Source organism: Perissodus microlepis, chromosome 13, assembly GCF_051167445.1.
Source record: "Perissodus microlepis isolate ML-2025 ecotype Zambia chromosome 13, ASM5116744v1, whole genome shotgun sequence".
Classification (NCBI taxonomy): Eukaryota; Metazoa; Chordata; class Actinopteri; order Cichliformes; family Cichlidae; genus Perissodus; species Perissodus microlepis.
Genome location: NC_140473.1, coordinates 12,446,524 through 12,461,392, shown reverse-complemented (window position 1 = coordinate 12,461,392; position 14,869 = coordinate 12,446,524). Strand labels below are relative to the sequence as shown.

The following is a 14,869-nucleotide window of genomic DNA, read 5'->3' as shown; positions in this document are numbered from 1 at the left end:
CAGACATTGGTTATTTTTTCTTTTTTTTTATTATAGTAGTAATGTTCTAGGATGTTTTCATGCCTTATTGTTACATACAGGAGTGCCTACATGTAGGCGCTCCTGTATGTAAGTTATTTCATGTATGTAAGTTATTTCTGATATTGCAGATGTACCAAAAAATAGTGTTGTTGTAGACCTCCAATCTTAATCACAGAAAAATATAGTGATATATAACTTGCAACTGTTATCAGGTATGTCAGTTGAATCCTTAATCATCCGCTTGCCTTAATCTAAGTCTAATTACCTCCGAAGGATATTACAATAGTGACATCTGTACAAGGTAAGAAATTAGTGCCTGGGATTCTCTGCCTGCATTCCTTTGGCTATGGTGGATTCTGGTTGGTCATTGGAATGTTAAATAAATATGTCTCTTTTTATACCTTCATTTACAATCTAATTTCAGTGTATTTATTATCAATTCAACATTTTGAGGCTTTTATTTGCATATTTTTTCACACCTTTCCAACAGGCACCCAAGAGAGCATTATATTAATGAAACACATTTCTCTTTCCCTTGTCTCTGCAGGAAAAGAAGAGTTTGTCGCAACCTTCAAAGGATCTGAGTTCTTCTGCTACGACTTGTCCTTGAACCCGATTCAAAGCAGCAGTGATGAAATCACATTGTCATTCAAAACCCTACAGAGGAATGGACTGATGCTGCACACGGGAAAATCAGCTGATTACGTCAACCTGGCTCTGAAAAATGGGGCGGTCTCACTCGTCATTAATTTGGGGTCTGGAGCCTTTGAAGCTCTTGTGGAGCCAGTCAATGGGAAATTTAATGACAATGATTGGCATGATGTCAAAGTAACAAGGAATCTACGTCAGGTAACAGTACAGAGGGTGATATGGAGACTCAGTAAATAAATTAAAACAAATGCACTTAAATCATTACCATCATACAATACATTATTTTTCCCAGACATTGTAATTGAATTGCTAAATTTAATCATGATGGTTTCTGGTGAAGAGTGAAACAAAACCACGAGGGAGCAGGGACATCTCGATATGAATCAGGGCCTGTGTAAAGTTACAGTTTAAATCAACCCTAACTTTTAAAAAGAAAGGTTATAATGACATTTTACCTTTGTTGTAGCTATGCAAAGTTTCTAGAGTCATTTACGTATCAACATGTGCAAAGTAAGACACAATACTGTTTTTGATGTCAAGGGAAAACAAATTTAACTGAACTCAAATTTCAGGGTAGTACGTACAGTATAGTCTGTATTAACAAAAATTATAATATTTGAAAAAAAAAGGGGAGAAAAGGTACAAAAACATTTGAGTGCTTATGTTTGTACAGTTGTGATATTGGTCATTATGAATCTGTTGTATTTAAGCATTCAAATGAACTTGCTAGCACACTGTACTTTTTACTAATATAAAAGAAAACCTTTATGTAGAGCATAGGTAAACCTAGAGTTAGACTTTAAAGCACCAAAATCAAATTCCAGCACAGGCAAATCCCTCTTACAAGATTTATAGACTTTAATGGGCTTTGCTTTATGGTTTTGATTCACCTCCGTATACTCCTAAGAAAGAGGGGAGTGACTTTACATGAGTTTTAGGAATTTGATTTCTTATAAAAATCCTGTTTGGCCTCTTAACACCAAAGGGTGGTACAACTCCTGCAGTGTTGCAGGATATCAGCAGAACAAATTCTAACCTGGTTATGAGATGAGGATATTAATAAGCACAGCGTTTTTGCTTAACAAATATGTAAATAATCCACCTGGCAAGTGCAGATCATGCTGGCCGGAGTAAATCAGCAGAGGTCTGTTAGTGTTTGTTGTGCTGATTCACAGCAGGCCAGCATACACTAAATTGGGTCAGGATGTAGCTCTCTGCAAGAGGCTGTTCATCCTTGAGGATGATTGGAGGGCCCATCAGTTGGACCCATGACCAACCTGAAGAGACAGAAGAGTTGTTGAGGCACAACACTGGCATGCTGTCGGTGGCTTTCACCAGTAACTGAATGCTCAGTTTCAGCTGATGTAAGGGTCACCTGTTGGTTAAACTTTCGCTTTCCTTGAGACTAAAGGTTGCTACAGCATGGGTTTCAACAATCTACCCTCTGGGTTTATTACAATAGCACATGTAATTTCCTCCAGTTCTCTAGGGCCTGACTAGTTGCAGGTGGCTGAATCAGCAGCATGGCATTTGGGATAGAACCCCAGGTGACAGACCTTTGCTACAGGTGTCTTGTGTGCAAAGAAGTACCCACATACCAACTAGGCAGAAGACCTTTAGCCCTATAGATCATAATTAATCATTTCAAGAGTAAGTGGATTCAGCTTCTGGGTGCATCTCGACTTGTAGGTACAACAGCTGCTGTGACAAGACAGCTGGAACTTTGCTTCCAGTTCATTGGATATTGTTTCGTAAATACACACAGGCTCTGCTAGATGATTTGGAAACATTAATCACTCTCACTGGGCCCTAACCCCAACATTATCTAGGTTTAGGAAAGCAGAAAGCTAATAATACCATACTGCGGCATTTGTCTCTGCAAAGGAAACATGGGAATGTGAAATTATTATACAGGTCTTTCAAGCTGAATACCGTAAACCCCTCACCTAATTAATCAAGCTAATTTGCACTGTCAAATTCAAGAAGAGTCCCATAACCCTGGATACATTGCAAACGTTTCAAAACTACTTGTTTCGTTTGCATGGGGCTGCAGGCTTTCGGACCAATGCTTGCCTCAGGGTGATGTACGTTAAGTGTTACCCATGTGCCTGTAGTTGACACGTAGAGACAGTCCTGCACTATATTGATAACTACCCAAAAACGTGGTCGGTTTTGTGGAGCAACAGTAGCAGACTTAAGTGTTAGAAGTGTTAATGCCAACATACAGATCCTAGCACTACAGGACGTTACAGTGGAGTAAGGTTGTGTTCTGGAAGGGTCGTTGAACTGAATGTGTGATGAGAAAATATGTAGATAAATATAAAGATACTTTGTGATGTTCCTACTGTGGGGCTGATTGTACTAGAACATAAAATAATTTTTAGATGAAACAGGTTATTTTTAATTATCTTAACTATATTATCTTAGAATACAATCTTTAAAATAAAAAAGCAGTTGTGCATTAATTTTTGCATAATTCAGTCAGGTTAAGAATTATTTTTGTTATGTACTGATATGTAAAACCTTAGAATTATAAGAGGGAGTACTTTTTCACATGACTGCAGTTTACACCCAAAAATCTCTAGATTTGTTCCTGCTCATTTTGTGGGAAATGTTTATCTTCACCTCAGTACCACAGCTTCTTTTTGCATAATCAGCCAATTGATTATTGACAAACCTAAAGATCTGGCCAGCTTGAACATTCACTGCATTCAAACTGTAAAGAAAACAAAGCATATTGAGTGCATGCTCTGCGGGGGAATCAAAATTGCCATCCTCCATATTCTGTGTCAGGGTCTCCTTTGCTTTGTCTCATTGCAGTAAAGTGATCCTAAAGTTCATCAATAAGACCAAACGGAGGTAAAGTATTGTATGAGCGGTGGGAAGTCTGATACACTGGATTGGTCTCAAGCCTAAAACCAAGTACAAAAGAAGACGAATCCTAATATCAATAGCAACAATAATGATAATAATAATAAAGTTTTAGAAATGGCCTTGGGAATTTTCTTAAGAGGGTCAACTGATGTGCTTTAGGCATTCTTTCGTATGAGCCATGTCTGTCAATCATAACCTTTTGTCGGGACTTGGGTAAGGACGTTTTTTTTTCTGCTACTCAACAGTCTAGTCACATACAGAAAATGGTGCAAAAAAAAAAAAAACCCACCATGAAGGAAATCAGGGAGTTACTGGTTGAGCACTTGCACCTCTTGTGCATTCTTGTTATTTCCTTGGTCTGCTTTTTTCTTGTTAAACTTATTTTGCCCTTTTTTCTCTATGTTACTAACATGCTTTGGAAACAAACTAACATCATTCATGGAATGTTTCATTCCACTACTAACCAGTATGGTTTTTTGCCGTTTGACAATGTACTAACAGTATTGACCATCATATATTATTTGAGTAACAATCGTTATTCTGTTCACAGTTTTTAATTTCCTTTCTCCCCCCTTTTCCACAAAGCACTCAGGCATTGGACACGCTATGGTAAACAAACTACATTGTTCGGTAGATATCATTCTAATTGTTTCTTAGTTTGGGTTTGCCGTGTGTTTCTTTCCTTTCCTTTTTTTTTTTTTTTTTTTTACTGTAGACGTCATTTACAAAAAAAAAAGGAAATTGCGGTTGGTACTCTTCTGCTTACTTTTCAAAACCTTTTTCTTGGTTCATTCATTGGTTTCTCCTCTTTATTTCACTTGTTTCCTGTCCAATTCTGTTTGATCCACCTTTTTAGGAGCATCATTTCGAGCCTTTTGCATCAAGCTGTGGTTAATAATGAGGACCCTCTCCTGTCTGGCTGGCCTGATGCTCTTTGGCTCAGCCAGTTGTATCCCCCATTCACTTTGCATGGCATGCACTTTTGACTACCTGTTGCATATGCCACACTGCCCATTTGTCGACGTGAAAGTGACGGTTGAGCTGTGTTTGTCATTTTGTCTTGGGTGTTTTTCTGATTTCTCTTTGTGGTTTTTACAGTGTCCATCGGCTTGTGCATGCATCTGACACTGTGGCAAGTGTCGAAATACTGATTCTGTATCCCAATCAGGAAAATTGGGAGATTTTTCTTTTTGTGTGCGTGACAACAAAAAGAAAAGACAAATGCATGCATGTCTTCTTTTGTCTCTTACCCTCAGTCATTGTCCTTTAATAAAAGGTATTTGTGCTTTTCATAGCATGTGCTCCCTTTCTAACCTAGTGGCACGTTCTGGTTTCTTTTGTAGAAACGTCTGCTGGACATACTAATATGGAATAATAATAAATAATAACTAACCTAGATAACATTTTACTAACACCATTTTTGTGTCTGCTAAAATACTTTTATGTTGCAGTAGCAGCAATACTAACACTGTAGTATGGGCAGTTGACTAACTCTCTAACTAGAATAGTGTTCCTTTTAAGTCTTGCAGTCGTCCTAACTAATCAAACTGGACAAAATAATAATCAACAAAAACAAGAAAAAAGACAAGCAAACAAACAAACAAACAGACATGAAAATGGGTTTCAGAAAAAAAAAGAAACATGTAGGGAACTCTGACCTAGATTACAAGAAAAAAGGCTATAACATTATAGTAGGCTGTCTGAGTATAGCGTGTCCTTTCCCTCTGCTTTGTTGTTTAGGTAACAATATCCGTCGACGGGATTCTGACCACCACAGGATATACGCAAGAAGACTACACCATGCTAGGCTCTGATGACTTTTTCTATGTCGGAGGGAGCCCTAGCACAGCCGACCTGCCTGGATCTCCAGTTAGCAACAACTTCATGGGCTGCCTCAGGGAGGTAAACACCACTTCTGTGTGAACTCTGAGGCTGGTGGGTGTGCAGGATATGACTGGCTTCACCTTAGGACTCCAAAACAGACCCTCCCACCCACAAGCTGGCCCTATTTCATCCTTAACACCCTGAGTTTGTTTCTCCTCTTTTCCTCACTCTCACTGACACAAACTTTCTCTGACTCAAAATTTTTTGCCTCTTCTGCCCCCTCAGTGCACATGCGACGCTCTACACACATGCACACACAACTATGCTGGGCGCACCACACACCCACACGTATAGAGGTCTGTCTTGGAGTGGAATTTACCTCGGGCTTCACGTGGCTGTCAGCTGCACTTCAAAGCGGAGCGGTGATCCTGAGATCAGGGAGTGGAATTTTTATGAGGAGCACCTGACACGCTTAACACCTCACTATTGTTGGGGAGTGTGCTCTATCAGATTTTATCTTAGCCTAATTGTTTAAAGAATAACATTTTTTCTCTATGCTCGGTATCTGTGGAGGGCTTTCCTAAATGTAACTTAATAGTGCTTGAAAAGCGGGAGCGAAACAAGAAAATAGATAGAGAAATGTACATTAGTTATACGCTCTGGGATGCATTGAATTCAGCACATCCCTGGCCTCCACAGTGCAATGGGCCATTTGAATACTTAATACTGTTTCTCACTCACCCCTTTATGTCTGTATGCTTATAGTGTAATTTTACATTTTATTATAAAATGCAGGAGTTTTTCTAACCAATAAATATGGACTGTTAGGGAATGTTCACAAGCTTATTAAAAGTGTGTTTTTAAGGGAACTTTTTTAGTTAAATACATGTCTTGCAGGTGCTGCAGATGCTACAACAACAGGGGTGGAATTGGTTCACCCCATTTATGGTCATCCACCCCACTGAATTACTCTCTGTCCTCTTGCCAAGCCTGCCCTCACTGTCCTGAGATCCATGTATTGAACTGCTCAAAAACTTTTAAATATGCTGCAGAGCTGCGATAGGGCCTACAAGAAGAGAGACAGAGGGGATTTTCAGTATTTTATTTGCTCATGGGATCATTTAATATTCCTTATTTAGTTTTACCAGACAAATGCAAATGTCAATATCAAATAAAAAGAGATTAAGCCCGCATGATCTAAAGTCCATAGTTAGTTCCATCTACTTGACTTTGATTTTTTTTTCTGACATTTTTAGTACGTTGACAAGCTCTTTGCATCCTCTCATCCAGGCTGTTGAATTAAACAAAAAGGCCCGTCTCAGGTCAGCTTCAGAGTGTGTTGTGATAGAATATGTGTGGTGGTTTAACAGCATACGCTGTGGGACCTGATTGATAACATGTCTCCAAGTGGCATGTTGCAGCATTTGTGTGCAGATTCCAGTCTGAGTTGCCACGCCTGCCTGTTAGTTCTGATGGCAAAACAAACTGTGGTGCAGTAATAGCTCAGTTGTCACAGCCCTAGTTTGATGACAAATTAGTGCAGCACTACGAGTGCAGCACCAGTTGTAGCTCAGACCAAAGCTCCTTCGATGCTGAAAGGTGCCCTTTGTCTTGACTATAAAAAATTGATTTGGGTTTATTGGCTGTATCTGTTGCACCTTTGTCTGCATGAGTCAAGTTCAACGGACAGAGAGGCTGTAATTTATTCCTTTACTTTTTTGAGGTGATGTTTTTTTCCATTTCTTTTTCTATAATCCCTAAAACACTACATTTTGGTTTAGTCTCACGTTGGGATCACCTGGCCGTCTTAGGATCTTCATCAAGATGAAGATCCACGGCAGTGTGACTTTCGAGTGCGAGAATGTGGCCACTGTAGATCTGAGAGGCCTGAGTGAATATACACGTATAGTCTCTCTCTCTCTCTCTCTCTCACCGTATATATTTAAATATACTTTATATATATATATATATATATATATGTATGTGTGTGTGTGTGTGTGTGTGTGTGAAGAAAATATAGTTTCCTGGTTTGATTTCCTCACAGTTAAGTGCATAATAAACTAAGCCTTGGCTTATCTAACTCTGAAGCACCGCTATGAGCTCCATCCACCTGAACAGTTAGACACAGTAGATCTGACTTGGTGATAAACATAATGCTCCATGCAAATACAATCCCATCGGACATGTCCCCATTTTCAGGTGAACGCTTAGCATGACAGCAAATAAAAAACATGGCTAGTGTTTTCCACAGCTGTAACTCATTTGATTTGACCCACTGGAAGCAACAGACATATACAATTACAACTCTTTTGTTATATAAATGTGCGTGCTATTGCAGTAAAAGAGCTATCTATTACTTGCTAACATTATCCTCCAATTAGCAGTATTAGAGCAGCGTGAAAGAGATCATCAGCTGTGCGCTTGACATCTAGAGGTGGCTGTTAAATAGTAGTTCCCCTTTTATCTCTCTTCCTGATGAAGTTTAACATCTTTATGTTTAAAGCCTTTGTTGTCCTCTAAATCTTAGCTTTGTACGAGTATGTCAAGTGTGTCTGGTGAAAAATATAACGGCTCCATTGATGTTTTGATGCAAAATGTTGACATTCACGGAAATGTTAATTAGTTGGAAATTGGATGAAACTAGACATAGGGATCCTAGCTGCTGCTTACAGCTGCTTAGTAGATACTCTTTCATTGTGGGGATTGGATAATGACGGGGTTAGAGCTGTCTTCATTTTTTTTGGACTGTCGCTAATTACAGTGGAACCTACACAGACATATTCTACACAAACTGTAGACCTTAATCAATATTTTGAGTATTCATGAGAAACTTGCTTAAGTGAATTTAATACGCCTCTTCTTGCATTTCAGTGAATGAGAATAAATCAGGCGATTAAGATGAGCTTCATACACAAATGGAGTTTACTAGTTAGACAAACAACAGTAAATAAAAATGAGCAAATTAGAAAATGTACTGTTGCTGTATCATGTATGATAATGAAGCTCATCCATCAGTAAATTTGGTATTTTAATGACATTTAATGGGCTGCTACTCTTTCACTTCTGTACCTTAGCTCTATATCATCTCAAAGGTCACAGTACTAATACATTTGATTTATTTAAGCCTCCTGTTTTATAGTGTCTGAGAACAGTAGCTGAAATTGACATAAATGTTTGGGTTTTTTTTTGATTTACAAATTTCCAACAGTATGTATGGGATAATGGATGCCGGAGCTTGCATGATAAAACACTGCACTAATTTCTTCTTTAGAAAGGCATATCCATCATCTGACCACTCTTATTCTAATCAAACACTCCAACAGGGACTTTAAATCAGCATTTTGCACCACACTTGCAATCAAGTCACTAGTTTAGATTTATCACTCTTCATCTCACATGTCACACCGACTCCCGGGAGATAATGCTGGATAAAATCATTTTCTCCAAACCATTGTCACAGTTGTTTGTCATGTTCAGGTTGTCTCTTGACGGTAGAGCTAAAAGCCAAAATGCATCTCCCACCTATTTACACTTCACCCACTATTCACTTGTTGTGAAGGCTTCAAATGGGTGCAGAGAAAGCAGGATGATGTCTGTGACATTTGGTACCCTGTGGACACAGCTCGTCACGTATAGGTGCAGTGTGACAAAGATTACCAATAGCTGAGGCATGCGATCCTTGCTTATGACACCGTGTCGTGGGATGAAATATCACATGGACATCATGGTGTTTAATTATGCATATTTACATTCCCCATTATATTTATATTCTGCAAACCGATCTTTGATTTGCAGAATATGACTAAAACCTTTTTTTTATTGTGTTCCGTTTCAGGTTGTATACAAAAACAATGACGTGAGACTTGAGTTGTCCAGGCTGGCCAAGCAGGGTGATCCCAAGATGAAGATCCACGGCACTGTGGCCTTCAAGTGTGAGAACGTGGCCACTCTAGATCCCATCACTTTTGAGACGCCTGAGTCTTACATCATCCTGAACAAGTGGAATGCTAAAAAGACAGGCTCCATCTCCTTTGACTTCCGCACCACTGAGCCCAACGGCCTTCTCCTTTTCAGCCATGGCAAACTCAAGCAGCAACCAAAGGATTCAAAGAGTCCTCAAACTCTTAAAGTGGACTTCTTTGCTATCGAGATGCTGGATGGCCATCTGTACTTGCTGCTGGACATGGGCTCGGGAACCACAAAGACCAAGGCAGTCAACAAGAAGGTCAATGACGGCGAGTGGTACCATGTTGACTTCCAGCGAGATGGAAGATCAGGTAACTTTTTAAAAAATCGTTAGCAACATACAATATTTAGACGAATAGCATGCAAGAAACAGTAATAAACAATAAAAGGCACCTGTTGCTGCATCTGTCGCTACTATGAGAGTGCAATACATTTAAATGTAAAAAAAATATGCAACATGGCAAAAAATGACCACTTAAACTGAACTGATGTACTTTATATCAACAAAATATATTAGGTTGCGTGACTACTACTTGACTTCCTATCATGTAGGTGAAAAGGATCTGTAGGCTTAACAATAGTGTTTTCACAGCAGTAGTTTACACCTTCCACATGTCCTGACTTGAAGTACTGTAGCAGTGATGCATTTCTCAGCAGTTTATTTCCTTCGTAGCGCAGACAGTGACCATCTCCGATCGAGATTTCTTAAATAATAGTGCCATAAAAGCAAAATACAATACTTCAGAAGGCTTGAAATTATACAGAGACATGCCACCACACTCCTTTGTGTTTTCATACACATACAAACAAACACCCACATTACATGCAGTTCAGTAGCCCAGCAATCAAACACAGTTTTAATTTTGTGTGTTGTTGTCCTCCAAGGCACCAGAAATGTGCAAAAAGTATGGTGATGAAGTAATCCTCAATATGACTGACTAGTTTAGCCTTCAACATATAAAGTGCGATCAAGAAACACCCATAAAAATCAAAAATACATACTACCTAGCTTAAATTTTCCTCTTCACTTTGTAGAAGTCCCATTACAACCATGAACTGTGGCATCATGTCACTGTGTGCCGGCATACTGACATCACAGGAAGATTTCGGTATCATCAGCGCAACCTTTGTTAGCCACCTATTTACTTACTACGTTCGGTTCTTTCCACTTTCTGAAAATGAAAGTTCAAGTTGAGGGATCACTGTTTCAACACACTGGTGCCGATATAACGTGCATCAAAGAGTTTCAGGTACAACAGGACAGAATGAGACTCCTGCAGAGCGATCTAAAAATAGCAGCAACGCTCAAAATACTTTGGTGGTGAATAAGAAAACTGCCTTGAAGGGGAGATCAGATTTTTATGAGCCAATTCCCAGAACCCTTTGATCACACTGTGTACGGTACAACGCAGAATTCAGAAGAAACTTTAAGAAGGAGCTCTTTAAACGATTTTACTGACATAAAATTATTTTCATGGGGTCATGGACTTGTTTTCTGAAAAACTGAATTATTCATTATTGTACCAGAGTTGGTTCACCACTGAAACTTGAATATTTCTCCACACACTGCCTGCCCTTCCACTTGTTATAATTATTTTTACATATTTATTATAAAATCCAATTGAATAGTGATAACCCAACTTCAGATAGTGGCTACGTGTCACGATTCCAGACACATATTTGCAACAAAATAACTTTGTCCCCTCTCACAATGTGTCCTCTAAGCCCCGGGTCGCCCTGCACTGGTCCCTGTTGATTTGCTTATCTAAGCAGCAATTTGTTAGTGTGAGCTTAGAGCCAAGCCCTTGCAATGTCATGCTGCAAATTAGATATACCCCTTGACCATGTTTTCCACTCCATCTCAAGAGGTGGAAATTAGATTAACTGTTTCATTACCCCCCTAAGCAAGTCTGGGTTGTAGTTCCAAATTGAGCTAGATACAATGTTAAAATAGTGACAGCTTTCACACATTCAGCTCCATTAGTCATTGACAGGTTTGTAAAATTAGCTCCAATACTCTGTTTGAGGTGACACAATACAGGCATACGCTGTAATAAACATTACTGAGTGGCTTCTATTGAATTCACTGGGAGAAGAAAGCTGTGGGTACCTTCTCAGATGACATAAATCCAAAACATTTAGTTGCGGTGCGCCGCACTATAAACAACATTGTCTTGCTAAATTAAATTTTTTTTCATTATGTGTGTAGTAACCTCTGATCATCCTCCCCCATGCAGTGCACACATGTACACACGAACACGGGCACACAGAACCTCGAGCTCTCTCATTGAGCTCTCCACTCACTGTTCTCTCTGTCTACCCTGCCTAAGTTTCCATGGAAACAGGAGGGGGTCTCTCCCAGGACTGAGACAGTTACTGCACAGTGCTGTGCTGAGCTGTGCACTAATGACATTTCAGAATAACTTTTCTTTCTTTTCTCAAGTCCTGCGGATCAACACTTACGTACCGGCCTGTAGAGAGGATGTATAAAGGTCTCACCAATATGACGACTTCCCTTGTGATACGAATAACAACATGGCGAGGATGCTTTAGATACGTGCACACAGTGGCTTCAAATTGTGAAGCTTTTTTCCAATTTATTTATTTATTTCTTACATCCAGGTTTCTATGATCTGTACAAAGCACTGCTGCTTATGGTGTGTAATGGGTTGGATACCACTCCTGAAATGTATATATTATAATCTCTATATATGTATTAACAATTGTGAATCAAAAATAAATGTGCACAATAAATCTCAATTAAAGCTATAATCAAATAAAACAATCATCGTCCTCAACTACAATAGAAAACCTGCAAGAATAAGTAGGTAGGTAGGGAGGGAGGTTGTTCCATCGATCAGGAGCTGCCACCTAAAAAGCTCTGTCACCTCTATTTTTGAGCGAGTAACATCCAAGAGTGGTGAGTTTGTAGACCTCAGTGCTCTGGTAGGAATGTAGGCCTGTAAAAGTTCCGTTAAGCATGATGGCACCAAACCTTTGAGCCTCTTAAAAGAAAGTAATAACATTTTAAACTGGATCCTGAAATGGACTGGAAGCCAGTGTAGGCAGGCCACTACAGGTGTGATGTGATCACACTGCTTCTTTTTACTGGCATTTAGCCACGAGGTTGCATATTTCAGAACAACTCTCTTGGTTACTGCTCTCTTCAGACCACTCTGGGCTACTATAGAAACAGAGCAGCGCTACATGTTGGGCTCCATGGATGACACTCTTTCTTTGTAATGGGCTCATTCTGAGCCCAGAGTTGTCAGACGATTGCTCGCATAAAATGTTGCAGCATAATCTGTCACTGAGGCTGCTAGTGGTGGCCCGTGGTATTATTTTATGCAGCTCATGAGAGCACAGAGGATTCTGTACATTTCATTCATCCACAGTTCATGTCATACTGTGATATAGCAGTATGGTTCCAGCCATTATACCATTATTATCAGAGCTAATTTAACACTGCTGAAAATGATTATTAATCCTACAATCTAGTTCTCTTAATTGAACCCTTTAAATTGTACACACGAGTCCTTCAAGGTAATTTTCAAAAACAACATAGAAGAATTCACCAGTCCCCCGAGAGCATGACTCATCAAACATATGGTATTCTTGGCTTTTCATCTGTGTGTCAGATGTTTTATTAATACACACCACCAAGCACATCACTCATAACAAAAGTGCAACACAACAGCCAGACATAATTATCCGCAGCCCAGTCCTCCGTGTGCAACACTTCCTGCAGCTGTAACAATGGTGGATAATGATCCCTGCCCTATTTAGTTTAGGCAGCTCTTTCTACAGGAAGCAAGCCTGCAAATGGACTCTGGCTCTCAGACAGCATCTTCTAACCCTCAATGCATTAGAGACGCTAAGAGACACTCTGCTTTTAAGTGAGGGCTTCTGGGCCGCAAGTGCTGTGGGTCACTCATCAGAGACATTACACGGACATTGCTGTGTTGTAGCCACACTTCCTGCTAGGGCACACGTGGCGCTACTTCACACACAAACATGCACACGTACACCAAACAAACAGAAGCAGGCACGCACACTCTTATAGATAACATATTCCCTATCCTCACAACCCACTCACGAGCTTCTTTTTCTACAGAGAATCCAATCACAGGGAGAGATTCGGCCGTATCGCCCTAACTGGATTGTAGTAATCCCCTGTCTGACATGTTTTGGGGATGTGTGAGTGGGGTTAGGGGACATCATGCCAAGTTGAGCCTGGCTGCTGATGCAAAAAGTGTGAGAGAGATCTGAGCTGTCATTTGGACCCCTGCCTTCAGGTTTGATGATGGAGTACCACTTACAGGTCAGCCCACAGAGAGGGATAGAGAGAGTAATGTGGTCAGCGCTTTTAAGTTGGCTAGACTGCTGATTTTTGTCGTCATCATTCAGTCACATTTTAGCCCTCTGTATCAGTTTGATCATCTCGTTTGTAATTTCTGTACTCATTTTTCAGGACACTGTTTACCGCTGTGTTCCCACTGCTTTCTTATCTGTCATCATATACACCCCCCATCCTCTTTCCAGGCTTCTTTATCTCCATGTTCTCATCTTGTTCTGTATCTCCTCCTCTTTAATGTTAGCATTCACAAGACACACCCCCTCCTGATATCAAAATAATAGTGTTCAAAACATAAGTAGTCCTGCAGTGTGTATATGCCCTGCTGTTAGGGTAGTCGTCCAACATTACATAGATCCACTCTGCTTTCACATATTCTTTACAGGAGATTGAGAAGTAAATACATCACTCTCACATGATGCCCAGGAGATGTAGATATCTTTCTTCTTCTTCTTCTGCATCAATTTAGACAGATATTCTTTCTTCGTTCTTTATGACTGTAATAAGACTTAAGTGTAGATATCATGAGGTTTAAAGCATCCAATAACTCGATGATGACTTTAACAGTATCACTTTATATTTTACTTTCAAAGAGCAAGGCTTTCTTGTAATTTTTAAAAATGGTCAGACTTTTTGAAACTCTTTCCAAATTTTTCATTGGACATTACCTGCTTTTTCACTCATTCTCAGTCCAGTTCAAGTACCAGCCTCTTTTCAGAGGAATTTCTATTTGTTAAGCCACTTTTACACTGGCCTACGATCTTATTAAAGCGTAAACAAAGACACCAAACTCAAAGGATGGACCGGTGTTGTGTGTGCCAAATTTTAAATTGTATCTTTAGGCATTTTGTTACTGGCAGCGTCTTACAAAAATGTATCATTTGTTCTTATTTCTTTAGTGAATTTGTAGTTGAAAAATGCCAAAGATAACACAGTGTGACAGGTATAAAATAGTATTTTGGCACCAACACCAAAAAGCTATTTGCCAAAAACCTGGCATATTTTGGCATGTGCAGGGTGTCCTTAAAAAAGTTGAGGAAATTGAACAAGTGGAGAACAAAAGAGGAAAGCTTACAAAAAAACTATCTACAGCGGATAAATATTTATCTGAAAGCAATGTGAAACCATAAGAAATGGGAAAAATACAGATCTGACACAGAACCTGAGAAATGCACCTGG

General features: G+C 39.6%; 1 protein-coding gene across 14 annotated transcripts in view; it reads left to right on the top strand.

The window, feature by feature from the left end:
- The window catches only part of LOC146374785 (neurexin-1a-like), a 254,486-nt gene that overhangs the window by 86,417 nt on the left and 153,200 nt on the right, over positions 1 to 14,869 (top strand). For 12 of the 14 annotated variants that reach the window (XM_084949142.1, XM_084949137.1, XM_084949141.1 and 9 more), the window contains 4 exons: positions 569 to 870; positions 4,132 to 4,155; positions 5,287 to 5,448; positions 9,206 to 9,647. In XM_084949142.1, coding sequence (XP_084805268.1) covers positions 569 to 870; positions 4,132 to 4,155; positions 5,287 to 5,448; positions 9,206 to 9,647 — 930 coding nt within the window. The remainder of the gene's footprint in view (positions 1 to 568; positions 871 to 4,131; positions 4,156 to 5,286; positions 5,449 to 9,205; positions 9,648 to 14,869) is intronic. The other 2 variants (XM_084949144.1, XM_084949138.1) reach the window with 1 other exon arrangement.